Here is a 16,537-nt window from a genome sequence, read left to right as displayed (position 1 = left end):
AGGGCATGTCATTAAACTGGAAATACAAAATACAAGATTTTCTCATTTTAAATACAACACAACATTACTATGAATGTGTGAGTTTAGCCTTGCCTTTAGAAGGTGAGAATGCCACAAAGGACTCATCTGAAAGACAAAGTTAGTGTAAAATGTTCTGACTCGTTGCAACTTAGTTGAAATTTTTGTTGCAATACGTTGGCTGCTAATACAGTATATAGGGTGCAGACTTTGACAGAGTAACATAGATTTATATGTCTGTTTAATGAAAGGTTGCTGAGAGTTTTTTGACCTAGCACCTATCTATTCCAAGTAACAATTTTAAGTGATTGTCTATTTCTGGAAAAGCTTACATAACTTAATGGCAGAAACACCATTAATATTTAGAATATGACATAAGGTTTGTGCTTGCAAGATACTTCTTGAGTCTGAATGGTAGTCAGACTACTATCACCTCTGGTTTAGCCTCTTCAGCTATTAATAAGGGAAACCTAAATGAATGGGAAAATCTATTTGTAAATGAACACCTGAACTTTGTGACCATGGCAAATGATTGGTGAAGAAGAATTTGCACTCTTTAGATCTTTTCTTAATAGGGATCCTTTAAGATTTCAAGAGCAACCTTGAATTTTTCCAGTGCCAAATCTTAGCTGATCAGCATTGCCTCTTAAAGGCAATGGCAGTTTGTTCAGTTTTGTCATGTGCGAGCCTCTCATATGGATAATGATACCTTCTTACACTCTTGGTTATTGTATTAGTGTGAGCTTTGCGAGAGAAATACTGTTTCTTCTAGAGCATCAAAAGAAATAAACCAAACATGCAAGAGTTAAGTCATGTTTTCTCACAGTGTGGTCTGAGACCTGATGGAGTCACATCATAAGGCAAGAAGAAACAACAAGAAGACGATGTCTTTAGAAATGGCTACAAAATTGGCTCTGTCCAGTCTCTGCAGTAGGAATTTCTCAAGAACTTAATCACTATTCTTACAAAAAGGCCCAAGATAGATTGGGTATGCATGACCATTCTATCTGGCCCATAAAACAGAGTAGAAATAAGCTTACTTCCTACTGGTTCATTCTGAATTGTCTGTGCTGTATCAGCAGTCTTACATCTCCAGTGATTTATTTTATAAGATCCCAGTAAGCTTGAAAGCTGAAGAAGCTGAATAAATGTTAGGTTCTTGCTATCCTCTTGTCATCTGTTTTGATGTTTTTTGCCACTCTTTGCTGTGAATCTAAGTTCTTAAGCATAGAGTTCAGCTTTGTTCCTGAAACAAGTGTCATCTAAGTGGCAAATAAGTTGGTTCTGCATTCAAAATAGAAAATGCATCTGCTGTATACTTCATGAAGATTTTCTTTCATGATTTCTTTATTATTTTTTCTGCTCAAACTTAACTTCCATTCGTCCATAGAAAAGGCTGCAATTCCTACTGCTTTCTGATTTCATACAGTTCTTGTGGGCAGTAACTTGAAATGCTGACAGAGAAGTAGCCAGTTTGTGAGTTCACTCATCAGTTACTAACATTCAGATCTGGAAGAGATGTAGACAAGCAACTTCTATGTGGGTTTAACTTTAGAACATGGTAGGCAAGCAGATAAGAATTACATGGCAGACTAATTTTCAACTTGGTAAATGGAACTGACAGTGCCATATTTACCTCCTTGTGGTGACTGCTTTATGGAACCAGTCCAGAAATGCATGGAAAGATGAGGAATCAATATAAAAATTGAAAATGCAATCAATTGTTGTTAGTTAGATCTGTGATGCTTGGTTTTAAAAAGCAGGGTGTGTCTGTTCCACATTCATTTTGAGAACTCATAAATTTATTGCATTTCAAGGAATGAATGGCAAGACAAGATACACATTTTGAAAAGAGCACAGGTCTCTAAACAATCATTATAAGTTGCAGTTCTAAATATCCTTCATTCCTTGCTGGGATGGTGATTTCAAAAATAGGGTGAAACTGAAGGACTAATAAGGAGAAAGAAACATTTATAATTATGTTGATGATAAATATTAATACTTATTGGCATATACATACAAAACCCAGCAGGGAATGTCTGTTTAAAGATGTTATTCCATGCTTCAGTTTACCATTATTCATCCTCTCAAATAATTTTACACACCAAAATGCTTATATTAGCCTGAGTTTTGAAACTTTGGGAATAAATACTTGAAACGAGACGAATTGGGTAACTTAGAACTTACCAGCACTGGCACAGTGATATTTCAGAAGTGTATAATGCAGGTCATATGGGGAAAATCCTCACGTACAAAACATGGATATAGCATATGAACTAGAAGGGTAAGGGTAACATTACTCATGAAACTGGAGAATGTTGGGATGAAAGAACAGTTTAAGGACCACATGTCTTGGTGGGATTCACCTAATTTAAATATATATATATAAGTGTAAACAGCCTGCCTGGTGCAAGAAAACCATTTTTTTCTACAGTCTTAATAGCAGACACTTACATTTCTGTTGAAGACCTCCATATTCCTCCGCACAGTATATGGCATGAGGAACAATTTCCCCAGTGTTTCACTTAAGATTTTCTCCATAACTTGAACTCTCTTTTACTTTCACCTCTTTCCAGACCCAACAGTAATAACAAAGATGCCTGGCCATCATTACAGAGTTCAAGTAAATCAGTCAACGGCTTAACAATGGAACACAGGAAAACGCCTCCTATTTTAGAAAATGGCACAGACTCAGAACACATGACTCCAGATGGTCCAGATTCAGATTTCGGGTAATTGTGCTGCCTTTTATACTTTAGTTAGCTTTCTCTCTCTCTCACTGATGTGGAGGGATGATTCTCTAGCCTCTGTCAAGAGAGCTGGATTCAAATTAAAATGGTTGGCCTGAACCACTAGGTGATGCCTAGGTGTGGGGACTGCACATTATTTCGCAATGGGCAGCTTGTTCAGGAGAAGTCTGTGTCTAGGCCAGAAGATGATTTTTAAAGGTAAGGGTTGTGGGAAAGGCAAGGCATTTTGAAACAAGTTTCCTTCTGCGTCTGTGTTCTAGCAAAGCACGTACCACATTTCAGCAAACAATTTTTAACGTTCTTTAAGATAAAAAGATGCTTAGTAGGAACTCTCATCTTTTAGGTAAGAGTCATTTAGTTAATTTTCTTGAATACTCTGGTCTCAGTTGGCAGATCTAAGTACATTACACTCTTCACCCAGGCATTTTGTTAAACAAGTATGGCACTGGATTGAGATCCGTCAGCTTTCCCCTCCCTTAAGACTACTTGAATTTGTGTTTAATACTGCAATATGTCCCTAGCATCATTGTGGGGCTTTTAACAAGTTGGATTCAAAATGCAAGTTGCATAGCACAGCTACACACTTTTATATTATGCTTTTGAATTGGGAATACTGATGCGTACTGTTGCAGTGTGGAAACTGCTTTCTTAGGCTCTAGTTTCCCACCTGTAATAGGTTGAGGTGGGGGAAAGTGGCCATATAAGTTGCCTGACTCCATTGTTTCTTGTTCTAGTGTTAATGAGGCACCAGAACACAGGAGGTTACTTCCATGTTGCACCAGTAATGTATGAGCTGGGCTTAAGAAGCTTATTAGGAAATAGGGTAACTCACTGAATACCTTGTATTCTTGCTCTAACACTGACCTAATATTTCAGACTTCATCACTAGAAATCATTGCAAACGTCAACACTTTTGGAAGTAGAATGTCAATAGAAGAGCTTTCCTAATTGGAAAAACATCCCATTACCTAATTTTGAAGCTGTCCTGCTGAGAAGAAAGCTTTATATGAAGCTAAGCATCTCTTAGGCTCTTGTTTAGTTATGAGCCTGAAAAAATGATCTGAAAATGTTCTACACATCTGTAGTTCTGGTTCAGCTGACCAGGATCCAAAAGTCCACACACTGAATAGGACTTTCTCGTCTTTCCCCACTACTGTCTCATCTTCCTCCACCACCATCCCACAACCACTCCTGAAGGTTAGAAAACATTTCAAAGCGAGATTTAACATAATACAAAAGGACTACAGTTGAAATTAAAAATTGGCAACCTTTCCTCCATGAGTGGAAGAGCTTTTTATTCTTACCTTAAGGATCTTTGGGTTCCAGCCTTCACCTGTGGCTAGTCTTATGCCTAAAATGGGCTGATTTGGTACTTTTGAAACCATATTTAGCACTTCCTCTAAGTGGATCATAGGTCTAATCCAGATATCAAGATTTTCACAGGCATGCTTTCACAGACTTAACAGGAACTCAAGCCTATTTATTTGTAAAGGGGTTTTGAACATCTGGCAACTTCTATGAAACAGCTGTGTTTCTGGCTGCAGGACTGAAATACTGCAATATTTCTAATAATGAGAAAAGAGTTAAGAAATAATTAAGTTTTGTGTTTGAATAATTAATTTAAAAGTTTCAGTTCATTTTGAGTGTTAAATAATTTTACACATAAAGAAAAAAACAATCCGTTTGACCTAGTTCTACACCATACTTTATATAGTGTTAAGTGGGCTGAAACAATGTAATATGCACATTTATATGTTTCATCTCTCTGCCTGTGGACTTAAGATAATTCAACAGATATTGAAAGAGTAGTGTTCTGCCAAAACCTCTCTAAAATGTAGGCTTTAGCTGGAGTATTGTGGTTGTTTGATTTCTGAGTTTGTATTTCTGTTAGAATAGACTTAACAAACATAAATTCTTTTTAGAATACTTTCTTGTGTTCACTTCCTGCTTCTGTAATTGATTCAGATGAGACTGTATATAGTCTTGGTTATCCAGTCCTATATCATCCACAGACACATGAAAACAGACATATGTCTATGTGCTTAGAATTAGACTTTATTGTAGGAAGAGTTTGGGAATGGCCAGTATAGCTTTGAATAGATCACTAAATTCAGGGTCACACCTTACCAAGTATCAATCTTAAAAGCAGGAAGTGATTCTGCTCATTTATACTCAATGACTGAGAGAAAATAATCAAATGATTTACTTACCTGCTTGATGCTCCCTCTTTTTTCTTTGTTACCTTTTAAACTTTTAGGATTACTGTACTTTGTCATTCAGTTGCATAAGGAATTATGGTGTCTGCAGCCAGAGCGCTTTACACAAAGTACTGGAGGCTGCAAAGTATACCATATTCAGGAGATTGGATAGAGCAAGTGTGGGAATATGCACCTGTAGCAAAACTAACATGTTTGAGAAAAAAGGAAAAGAAATTGATCTTGTTTTGTCAAATATTGTAATTTATTCAAATGTCTTTGCTTAACAATCTTACATTTTAGGGTGTTTGAAATTTTTATGTTTAACTAGTGCAGAAAAGGAAAATATATTTATTGTTTTATATATGACTATTTTAATAGATGCACACTTGGTTGACATATTCATTGAGCTATCCAGTTTGACCCCAAGATCTCCTTCCTGATCAGACACAACCAGTTTGGACCCCATAAGTGTATATGTAAAGTTAGGGGTTTTTGCTCCACTATGCATCACTTTACACTTGCTCACATCAAACTACATTTCCCATTTTAGTGCCCATTCACCTAGTTTCAATATGCCTTTTTGGAGCTCTTTGCAATTTCTTTATGTTTTTAATACTCTGAACAGTTACTTAGTGTCATCAGCAAACCAGGTTACTTCTGTACTTGCCCCCCAACTCCAGGTCATTTATGAACAAGTTAAAAAACACTGGTTACAGTACTGATTTTTGCATTCCCTATAGAGGAAAAACACTCTATTTATTCCTGCTTTCTGTTGCTTAACCAGTTGCTCATACATAAGAGGACCTGTCCTCTTTTCCCATGACCGCTAAACTTGTTCTAGGTTCTTTTGGTGAGAGAATTTATCAAAATGTTTTTGAGAGTCCCAAGTATGCAATGTTAACTTGGATACCTGTACTTACATGCTTGTTGACACCCTCAAATAACTTGGGTTGGTGAGACAGGACGTATCCTTGTGGAAGGCATGCTGTTTTTGCTTCAGCCTGACTTCCTCTTCTGCATGTTTGGTAATACAGTTTTTAATAATTCTGCCCACCAGTTTTACTAGACTAGATGTTAGGTTAAGCTGCCTATAATGTCCCAAGTCCTACCTGGATTCTTTCTAAACAATAGGTGCTAGCTACATTGAGCAGTTTCTAGTCCTCTAGTATGGAGGCTGATTTTAGGGACAAATTACATATTTATATTAGAAGCAATTTCACATTTGAACCACTGAGGAAGCTCACTTGTGTAACCCAGATGCTTTGGTCATTGTCTGTGAGACACTTTCAGTCTTAAAGTCACATAGGCAGACATTTTCTGAATATTTGCATTTGTCCATCAGTTGATGTCCAGTGGCTTACTGCAACACCTGCTGGGTTTGTCAACAAGATGGTGACAGTATATTATTTTCCAGTTGAATTGCCACATCAGCCAATTTATTTTCTAGCATCTTGATTTCTTCTACTGTCTCAAATGTTAGCCTTAATACTGCAGGTTGTGCTAGCATACATTTGTAGCCTGAACCCAGCCAGTGCACCTTCCATCATGCATGCCTGGCCTGATCCCCTTCGCTCACACTGGAGAGCCAGTGTGGTGTAGTGGTTAAGAGCGGTAGACTCGTTATCTGGGGAACCGGGTTCGTGTCTCCGCTCCTCCACATGCAGCTGCTGGGTGACCTTGGGCTAGTCACACTTCTCTGAAGTCTCTCAGCCCCACTCACCTCACAGAGTGTTTGTTGTGGGGGAGGAAGGGAAAGGAGAATGTTAGCCGCTTTGAGACTCCTTCGGGTAGTGAAAAGCGGGATATCAAATCCAAACTCTTCTTCTTCTTCTTCTTCTTCTTCACTTAGCTTTTGACAGCACCTGATCTGGTATCTCTCCTTGTCCTGCTGTCACCATTCCTTCTTCAACTCATTCTTTTCCTGGTTTTTGTAATTGCTGATCTATTCCAAGTTTTGTCTTGTCCTTTCCTGGCTCTTCCTTTTGCTCTGCTGTTTTGATTTTGGGTGAGTGGATGCATGAGCGGCTGGAGCTTCAGTTTTGTCTCCTGTTGTGTTTAAGTGAGAGGCGACAGTATTCCTATTGTCTTGAAACTGAAGCAGCACAAAGGAGAAGTGAGCTTTTCTGCTGTGGTGAATAATTTTATTGGTTCATTCACTTTCTCTTTTACCTTTATTCCTCTTGCCTCCTCTCTTTCTTTCATGTCTCTCCTCTCTTCACAACTCAGTGTACTGAAATCTAAATTTGGTAATCTTCTGGGCTCCATCAATCTCAAGTTGAGCACAAAGCTCTTATAAATAGATATGGTGCCTGCTTCATGGACACCAGTTTAATGTCGTGGGCTGATAGTAGGGGCAATAGACTAACTTTGATTGCTGTGAGGTTACACTGAGTAACTATGAACAAGTAGAATGTGCAAGTTGGAGCTAATCAGAATGTTGTCAGTTATCTCCATGAACTAAAATTACTATTTAAATTAATTCCTACAGTTTCAGGCCATCAGGCTGTGTCTTTTACATTTGCCTAATAGTTTTTCTTTCTCTCTAGCACTATCGACAAACCTTCAGATTCTCTCAGTATAGGAAACTGTGATAACTTGCAGCAGGTAAGATTTGAGAACAAACACTACATAACTCTTTTCAACTGCATACCCTTATATTTGCAAAAGGACTATATTGTGTGTTGAAATATTTATTTGCCATAATCTTAAATATACCTTCCTGCCTATCAGCTGCATAAGATGGTTGCTTGATTAAAACTTTATACTAGCTGTAAAAACACGTTATTTGGAAATGACCAAATGGTTGTTAAAAGAAGAAACTGTTTTTACTATACGATTGTAAAACTGTGTTCTTTTTCTTTATAGATATCAAATAGTGACACACCTTCGCCACCACCCGGCTTATCAAAATCCAATTCAGTCATCCCCATCAGTTCATCCAATCACAGTGCACGGTCTCCCTTTGAAGGGGCTATAACAGAGTCACAGTCTCTCTTCTCAGACAACTTCCGGCACCCCAACCCTATTCCAAGTGGACTCCCTCCATTTCCCAGCTCCCCACAGACTTCAAATGACTGGCCCATGGCACCAGAGCCACAAAGCCTCTTCACATCAGGTATAGTATTAGTTAGACAACCCATGCACACAATAGCTTGAAATAATATCTTCAGGCTCCTATATTTACTTACAGCTTAGCATGAACTTGATTGTGCTGCTCAGTACTGCTCCAGTTTAAAGAACTTGTGAATATGTCACAATTACTTATTATTTTGTAAAGTGCTTTACCTTTTACATTGATGTTGGAAATGTAGATTAAAGAAAAAAAACAAGATTCAACATAAATAAAGGAAACCTTACATAAATCATGCTTTGTGCTTGTATGCATATGGTCATTGATGCTAATGAGCAATGAGACCAATAAGAACATTCTGCTTAAAATTACAAGCAGTGAGAGATTTTCATTAGCAACTGAACAGTGCTTCTCAATCAAGTTTCTTCATGTAGGACATCTCTAGAATTACCTAGCCTCTAGCAAGGAATATATGCAGTGGAAAGAGTGGTTTCTTACATTTAAAAGACGAAGAAGTGCTACTGTAATGTGTTGCAGAAGGTGGATGGGAAGTTCATAGGTTTGGATCTTGAAAACCATGAGGTGCTTCTGCCAGATTTTTCAGCAACTTCCCCAGTAGGCCCACACAGCCTCCACCTCAATTTTCTGAAGGGGTTTGTTACCTTTGGGAGCAGCTTTTCAGATGAGACAAGAATGTGAAATTCCCAAGTAGAGGATCAGTTAAGAACCATAGGGAAGAAAAATGCAAAGATAAAGAAAGTTACTTTCTTGGTAACTTTACACCACTAGAACATAAAGGATATTGTGAGCTTTAATCTAAAAACCACTTTCCCCTAGAATAGGATTCCCCAACCTGTTACTCTCCAGATATTTTGGACTACAACTCCCAGGACCAATGGGAATTATAATCCAAATCATCTGGAGGGTACCAGGCTGGGGAAAACTGCCTTAGGAATGAGAATAACCAATTATTGGAAAGGGAAATCGGTCAGTATTTTGACTCATATTAAACTGGGGGAAATGCAAGTTTGTCTTTAATAGCCTGTTTTAAATCCCACAGAAACCATCCCAGTATCCTCGTCTACAGACTGGCAAGCGGCGTTTGGATTTGGTTCTTCCAAACAGCAAGAAGATGACTTGGGGTTTGATCCCTTTGATATCACCCGCAAAGCCTTAGCAGACCTGATCGAGAAGGAACTGTCGGTCCAAGACCAACCCTCCCTCTCGCCCACGTCTCTTCAGAACCCTTCCCCACACACTACAACCGCCAAAGGGTCAGGCTCTGGATTTCTGCATCCTGCTGCGCCCGCAAATGCCAACTCTCTCAATAGCACATTTTCAGTCTTGCCACAGAGGTTCCCGCAATTTCAACAGCATCGAGCAGTTTACAACTCCTTCAGTTTTCCAGGCCAAGCCGCTCGCTATCCTTGGATGGCCTTCCCACGCAATAACATCATGCACTTGAACCACACAGCAAATCCCCCTTCAAATAGTAATTTCTTGGACTTAAACCTCCCACCACAACACAGCACAGGTCTAGGAGGGATCCCTATAGCAGGTAAGTGCGCTGAGAAAGCATCAGTAAACCTTGTTCATGCCTTCAGCTTCTCTAAATCAGAGTAGCGAGAAGGGGTTGATGGTATTTGGTACTGGAATTGATAATGTAACTATCATGATGGAAATGTGTTTTTATTTGTTTTGAAAATGAAATGTTTAGCTTGGAATTTAGCCTTATAATGAGCTTTATAAGGAAAGTGGAGTATCGTATGTCCAATCATTCTTATTTCAAAAGTGATTTTATGATTTACATTGACAGTCTTGATCATGCTGTGGAGTTGATTTTTATTTTAAATATATAGTTTACTTAATTGCATAAATAGATTACATTTTAACTTAAAAAAAAATGAATTCTTCAGTCCCAGTTCATGATGCTTGGTATATATGGCAGGAAAAAGCTATTTTTTATTTTTTGAAGTATTTGTATACTGCTTTCATACAATATATCCCAGGGTACTATCACTTTCCAAAGTCAGCAGAATGGATAACCCAGTTACAGTGTTTAAAATTCAGTTTCCTTTTCACTCAAATCTTATTTTTTTAATAATTTTAAATGCCTGAGAGAATAAAAGTGCCACAACCGGATGTCTGAAAAACAACAATGTAAGCACCAGATGAACTTCATTGGGGAGGGAATTTATCAACCAGTGTGCTGCTAGTGCAATAGCCATATCTTTTCTTTCCATTCCATCTGAACTCTAGCATCTTCAATTGTATATGAAATCTTACATTGATGAGCCAGTGAATTTAAAATTGTGCAAAAAATATTCTTTATGATCCCGTATATGAAGCCATCTGACACCTATACCATTCACTCTAATCCCTTGCCCTTTCTTTTTTGCAACATTTCACTCCAGCTGGGATTATTGTTACCCGCTGGAAGACTGCACTTCGTAGCTGACACACCCAAGTCTTTGTGGCATAGCAAGCATCACTTCATGATAATACCTTTTGGAATTTTAGAGCAAACTTCAAGTAACCCATTCCTTCCATCATAACTTGCAGTGGTCTTCTTGGGATGTTTTGGGTTTAAAGACCATATCTTAAACAGTGTGGATAGTATTGTTCAGTAATAGCACCTTTTTATTTCTGTAAACTAGTTTTCCTGTGCTTTATTTTTCTTGGCTACTGTAACAATTAATTGTTTTTTTCCTATTCTTATTATATGATTCATTTAAAACATTTATAAACCATCCATTTCTTTCTGATAGTGACTGCTTATGTTAGTATTTTGGGAATCCAAAGGATTTGCAGCTTATAAAATCTGTAACATAGTCACAACACCTGTCTCTTCATTCTGGTTACAAAAGCATTTCTTTGGCACTTTAGTCTTAGCTTTGACTCTGGCTTAGATATACAGTTTGAAAATGGAAAAAGCTAGTAATTATGTCAGGATATAAAAACATGTAGAGAAACATTTCAGATTCTCCATGTGACCCAGAAAATATGTCCGCTAAGGGCCCTCCCATTCATATTCCATTAGATAAAAGGGGCTATCACTGAACTTAGCAATCAGCTGTGTTAGTGTGAAAGTGATGTTTTAATGTGTGCGGTCTTTGAACTCTGGCCTAGCCTGCAAAATCCATTTCTTGCTCTTCAGTAGAAGAGAACTCTAGAGCAGTGGTTCTCAAAGGGTGTGGCACATCACACTGGTGTGGCCAGAGAAGATGGCAAGTGTTGCAGGAATATTCAAGGGCAATCAAATAAACTCTTAACCATTTCAGTGTAGTATTGTGGAATATAGTATTTATTTATTTGCTTGCTTGCTTGCTTGCAGAATATGGATAGATACCTTTTCAAAATCAAGCACTGCCAGGAGTTGTTTCTTTTTGTTCTCCAATGTATTTCTTATCAATAAAAAAAATCAATGTGGCGTGAGCAAATTTTTATTTTGAAAGTTGTGGTCCTGAGAAAAAAGTTTGAGAACATTGAGTCAAAACCACCTTCTAAATACGTGGTATATTCTGAAGTAGAGTGTTGCAGTGTAGTTGAATGAAATATGTTTCCTCCCCCTTTGATTTAGTAAACATTATGCTACTTGTAAAATTTATTGGACCACTATTCTCTCGTAGAAAGTATTGGAGAGAACAAGCCCACCTCACCTATCGTATTTATTTTATTCACTTGATTTAAACCCCACCCTTTTTTTGTTTCTTGCACTGCCATGTTTTTCCTTGCAACAACTCTGTGGGCTGAGAAAGACTGGTCCAGTGAGCTTCATAGATGAGTAAGGATTTGAACCTACTGCAATGCTTTGACTACACCACACAAACTCTTTAGGAACTCTGAACACAAGCTACAGAAAACAGTATTTGCTAATTTACTTTCTTAGATTCTTAGCCTGTGCTGTTCAGAAGCTTGATTAAAAAATAGATCTTCGAAGCTATTGTAGTAGTGGTCATAGTTGCTTTAGGGATGCTGGAAGACTAAAACAATGCAACTAATGTTATAAAGTATAAAGCTTCTGCAGTAAGTTGTACCAGGGACAGGCAAGTTGGTTGTATGGCATAAAAAAACTTGTGCTGAAAAGCATTCATCTCTTTCTGCATGCATGTGAAAAGTTTATCAAAAAATGAAAAGCCTGGGATTTCCACAACTTGGAGGTTGTGACTAGTTACCATTCCTTGCTAGGTTATGGATATTTTGATGTTGAAATCATAGTCTCTAATGAGCATTCTGGCCGCTTTCAATATCTTAACTTTCTGCATGTTGTATTGACCTTCCCCTTGACTCTCTTGAAGAAATGTTATGGTGTTATGATGTATGTGCCTATTAGTTTTCCATTTATGCTCCCCTTTTTAGGAGAAGACAGATGTCCTTAAATAGTTATGTCATCTCTGACAGAGCTTCTACCTTTCTGAGGCATAATATGCATTATTTTTTATTTTATTTTTTTGCTTTGCCCTTCTCCTGAATTTTGCACCTTTCTTATTGGATGAAAAATCTTTCTTGGCTTTTAGATTGGCCTTTGAGGTACTTACTTTTTTAACTAAACTATATCTTTTATTTACAAATGGTGGACATCAGGCTTCACTGGCTCAGCCATCAATGTGAGAAAGCTATATTTGAGTTCTTATTAACTTCTTTTTTAAATCATAGGAACAGTATTTCCCAGTGGAAATACTGTTTTCAGTAGTGCTGAACTTGGTTACAAGGCCAAATACACTGAATATGTTGTCTAAATTAAGTCATAATATAATTAGAGTTGCAAGGTTTTTTTTTATTAGTGTGGGGATTTTACCTGCTAATTCAGGGTCAATATGCAGAAAGAAGGAATTTTTTTAAAAAATTTGCTGTTGAATTTTATGTTGGTGAGTTGCATAGTATGTGCTAGTGAACTCTCAATGTTGTTACATTACATATTAATTTTATTTATTAAAATATTTCTATACCACTCACATACAAAATTTCAGTGTGGTGTACAACAGGATCTACAAAAGAGATAAAATACAATTAACAGCAATACAGTATAATTGTAAAAATGACTGCCTCATCTTAAAAGTGTAAACCATTGCATAGCACTGGCAACACATAAAAATCTTCAAGACATGTCTGAAGCTTAGAAGTGAGGATGCCTGCCACATCTGCTAGAAGAGAATTCTCTAGTGTGGGACCAACAGCACTAGATGCCCAATGTCTCATCAAAAGTAGTCGGGCTATTGAAACATGGGGGACAACTAACATCACTCCTCCAGGTCTTCAGTGATCAAACTGGCATATAAGAACTCAGGCAGCCATTAAGGTACTCAGAATCCAAGTTGTTCAGGGCTTTCTATATTAATATAAGAGACTTGAGCCTTGCTCCGTAACATGGGAAGCCAGTGCAGATATTTTAGCAGTAGTATTACATGTTGCCCACCATCTCTTCCCATCAACTATCTTAGGTGCTGCATTCTGCACTAGATGGAGCTTCTGGATCAATCCCAAGGGTGGCCCCACATAGAGTGTGTTTCATTAATCTAGTCTTGAGTGCATGGTCTGTAATGGCCAGGTTATCCCCATCCAGATATAGCTGTAGCTGACCAGGTGAAGCTGGTAAAAAGCCCTCCAAGCAAAAAAGGAAACTTAGACTTTGGTTGACAAAGATTTATTCAGCTGTACCTCCAATCTATGTGCCTGCTCCATCAAAGGGAATGCAACCCCCCCCCCCCCGGGACAAAGTAGTGCCTGGTGGAACCCTATCACATAAGTGCTAGGAGGCCAAAGTCACTCTCCCCCCCCCCTCCATTTCTGGATTTGACCATGCAGGTAGGAACGAAACCATTGTGATACAATGCCTTTTAATACTCATCCTGCTCAATTGTGTCAAAAGCCATGGAAAAATCTAGTAAGAGTAATAAGGGTCACACTTCCCTGTCCTTCTCTTGATAAAGACCATAAATCAGGACAATTCAGTCTTAGAAGCAGGTGACACTGATTGAAGTGAATCCAGATAATCAGTATCATTTGGGAATACTTGGGAGTTGCTCTGCCACAGCCTTCGGCACCACCTTCCCAGGAAAATTAGCCCGTTATGTTTCTAGGCTCTTCCAGTGTTGTATCATCATTACTTTTGTGAAATGTTTGGACTGCTTCAGAAGATAGTTAAATGGCATCAGTCTTGCAACTCATCCCCATGGAGCTCCTTATGTAGAATATGATGTGGTGTCCTTATTGTTCTTGAGTGCAGCTTTTCTTCCAAAGGAATGACTATAGGAAGTACTGGGTGTTTTGTTTTGTCAGTTTGTATTATGTATATATATGTACATAGTGTTTTATAGTTCTACCTCTTTTTTTAAAATATTCACATGTATAACACATTTGTACCCTGCTCTTCAGCCGTAAAAGCTCCCAGAGTAACAAGCAAGGCAATCGCTGCCCACAGGCTTACAACCCGAATGATACAACACACAACGACAAAAGGACAAGGAGGGAATGTGTTGATCACTTTTTAAATGTCAAAGCAACTGGCCCATGTATTTGGTATCAATGTGTAACTCTTATGTTATTGTGAGCTTGCTTTACTACACTTCAGGGACTTCCAGTGGAATAGCTTGCCTGTTAACAGATTAGAAATGAACTTGGTTCCCAGTGATTGAAACTCAGCAATGTCCACTAGAGACATTTTGTTTTTCTGGTTCATATTTTTCAAGCTTCTGTTCTGAGTTCTGACACTTGACTGGAAGCCTTCCTAGCAGGGCCGTCTTAGGGAGATCGGCCTCCGTGGCACGGCGATCCCTCCGGCGCCCCTGGCGTGCCGCCTCCCGCGCTTGCTGCCCCTCGGGGGGCAAGCGGGGGATGAGGGGCGTGGCGCTGGAGCGGCGTGGGGCTCTGCGCGCCCTTCCAGTGCTCCCGGGATGGGAGGCGAGGGCGGTCAGCTTGCAGCCCGCCCGGGAGTGGCATGGGCGGCAGCGTTTGTGCTCGGCCGCCAGGCCGCCCATGGGGGCGGCTTGGGGAGGGGGGCACCCGGTATGCCGGAGGGCTCGCAGGGGCGCCCCTATGGATGAGACGGCCCTGCTTCCTAGTTAACATCTGTTAATAGCCTGGTGGTCATGTTCCAACCTCAGTGTAAGCTACATATGTGCAGAGTTGGATGTTTGCAGAAGACATTGCGGCAGCTTATAGCCACAATGCTGTTGTATATCATGACCTCTAGTAATAGAGGGAGTGCTGGCATATCATTTGGACCTCCAAAGGTGATCTGGGTCTGTCATGTATTGTCCAGTAAAGTCTATGTGCTGGACCTTGCATTCATTTTACATTAGACTATTTATCTCTGTTAATTAGTTCCTTTCCTGTCAAGTTAACACAAGATTGTTCTATTCAAAGACTTTAAGGTAATTCACATTGCCATGCTTTGCATTTGCATCTTTAACATATGCTTAGGATCTGAATTTATTGCAAATATTAGATACTCCATCAGGCTTTATTGATTTCATTTCCATTGTGGGTACCAAGTACGGTAGGTAGGGAGAAAGAAATAACTCCGGAGTGAAGATGAGGCCCAAGTTCCTACAGAAATTTATTTTATTTCCCTTTTTTCTGTATCTTCTCACTATCATCATCTCTGCCAAACTAAAATAAAAGTGAAAATCTGACTATTGTGTTCAAAGAGTCTAAGTAAAATTAAAGCATTAAACTTCTGAGCTGATCAAGAAGAGGGCTTCCCTAGGCACATAGTTTGATCTTTAGTGTGATAGTTCATGAGGATCATCACCGTCATACCTGTTCATTTTATGACCTTTTGTGTTGATACCTTGTCATGCTCTTTCTTGTCTGTTTCTACCATTTCTCTATTGCCATTATACTTAGCAAACATTTAATTTAATTATTGCTGTTAGGGAAATTACTATGCTCAAACAGATAGCTAGCCCACAAGAGGGCAATCAGTGAGGATCTTTTATTCTCACGACTTTCCTGTTTCCTCCCACAGAATGTTGATTTATTTGCTGGAATATATGTGTCCATATCTTATGAATGTGGCAGTACCTGTCAAGAAGGTACTGTCACTTTGGGGACATTGCAGATCAAGAGCAATGCTTAAAAATTAAGATATTACAGCAGAGCTTTAGAATAGAACTAGCTAGTAAATCTAGTTACCAGCACATAGAGATGTTAACAGAGAGACCACTCATTTACTCTGCTATATTTCTATCAAATGTCAGGTATAAAAATGGGAATTGATTACCTCCCAATAGGGAAAAAAAGCAAAAGCTAAATTCTGTGTTCTACTCCTTATAGTCTATGTTCTGTTTATTTGATCTTATGAAAAGCAGAATCTGGATTCCAATCTTTGCTTACAGAGCGCAGTGGTCTGCTGCTCCACATAATGGCTTGATAATTGTTACTAAGCACACTGCAGTGTTTAGACTACTTTATTTACAAGTCCCTGAAGGCTTCGGTCATGATCCAGAGCTGCATGCACAATTGACTTACTTTCAAATTTTCCTTTTCAAGTACTCCCC

At 38.7% G+C, this 16,537-nt stretch overlaps 1 protein-coding gene across 7 annotated transcripts in view; it reads left to right on the top strand.

The window, feature by feature from the left end:
• CNOT4 (CCR4-NOT transcription complex subunit 4) overlaps nt 1-16,537 on the top strand; it is a 54,485-nt gene that overhangs the window by 25,469 nt on the left and 12,479 nt on the right. For 4 of the 7 annotated variants that reach the window (XM_033161446.1, XM_033161445.1, XM_033161448.1 and 1 more), the window contains exons 8-10: nt 7,513-7,570; nt 7,832-8,081; nt 9,097-9,594. In XM_033161446.1, coding sequence (XP_033017337.1) covers nt 7,513-7,570; nt 7,832-8,081; nt 9,097-9,594 — 806 coding nt within the window. Of the gene's footprint in view, nt 1-2,594; nt 2,751-7,512; nt 7,571-7,831; nt 8,082-9,096; nt 9,595-16,537 lie in introns of all 7 variants that reach the window. The other 3 variants (XM_033161443.1, XM_033161444.1, XM_033161447.1) reach the window with 1 other exon arrangement.

Source organism: Lacerta agilis, chromosome 10 (assembly GCF_009819535.1).
Source record: "Lacerta agilis isolate rLacAgi1 chromosome 10, rLacAgi1.pri, whole genome shotgun sequence".
In the NCBI taxonomy this organism is placed as follows: domain Eukaryota; kingdom Metazoa; phylum Chordata; class Lepidosauria; order Squamata; family Lacertidae; genus Lacerta; species Lacerta agilis.
Note: the sequence above shows the minus strand (reverse complement) of the source record. Positions and strands in the feature narration are given on the sequence as shown.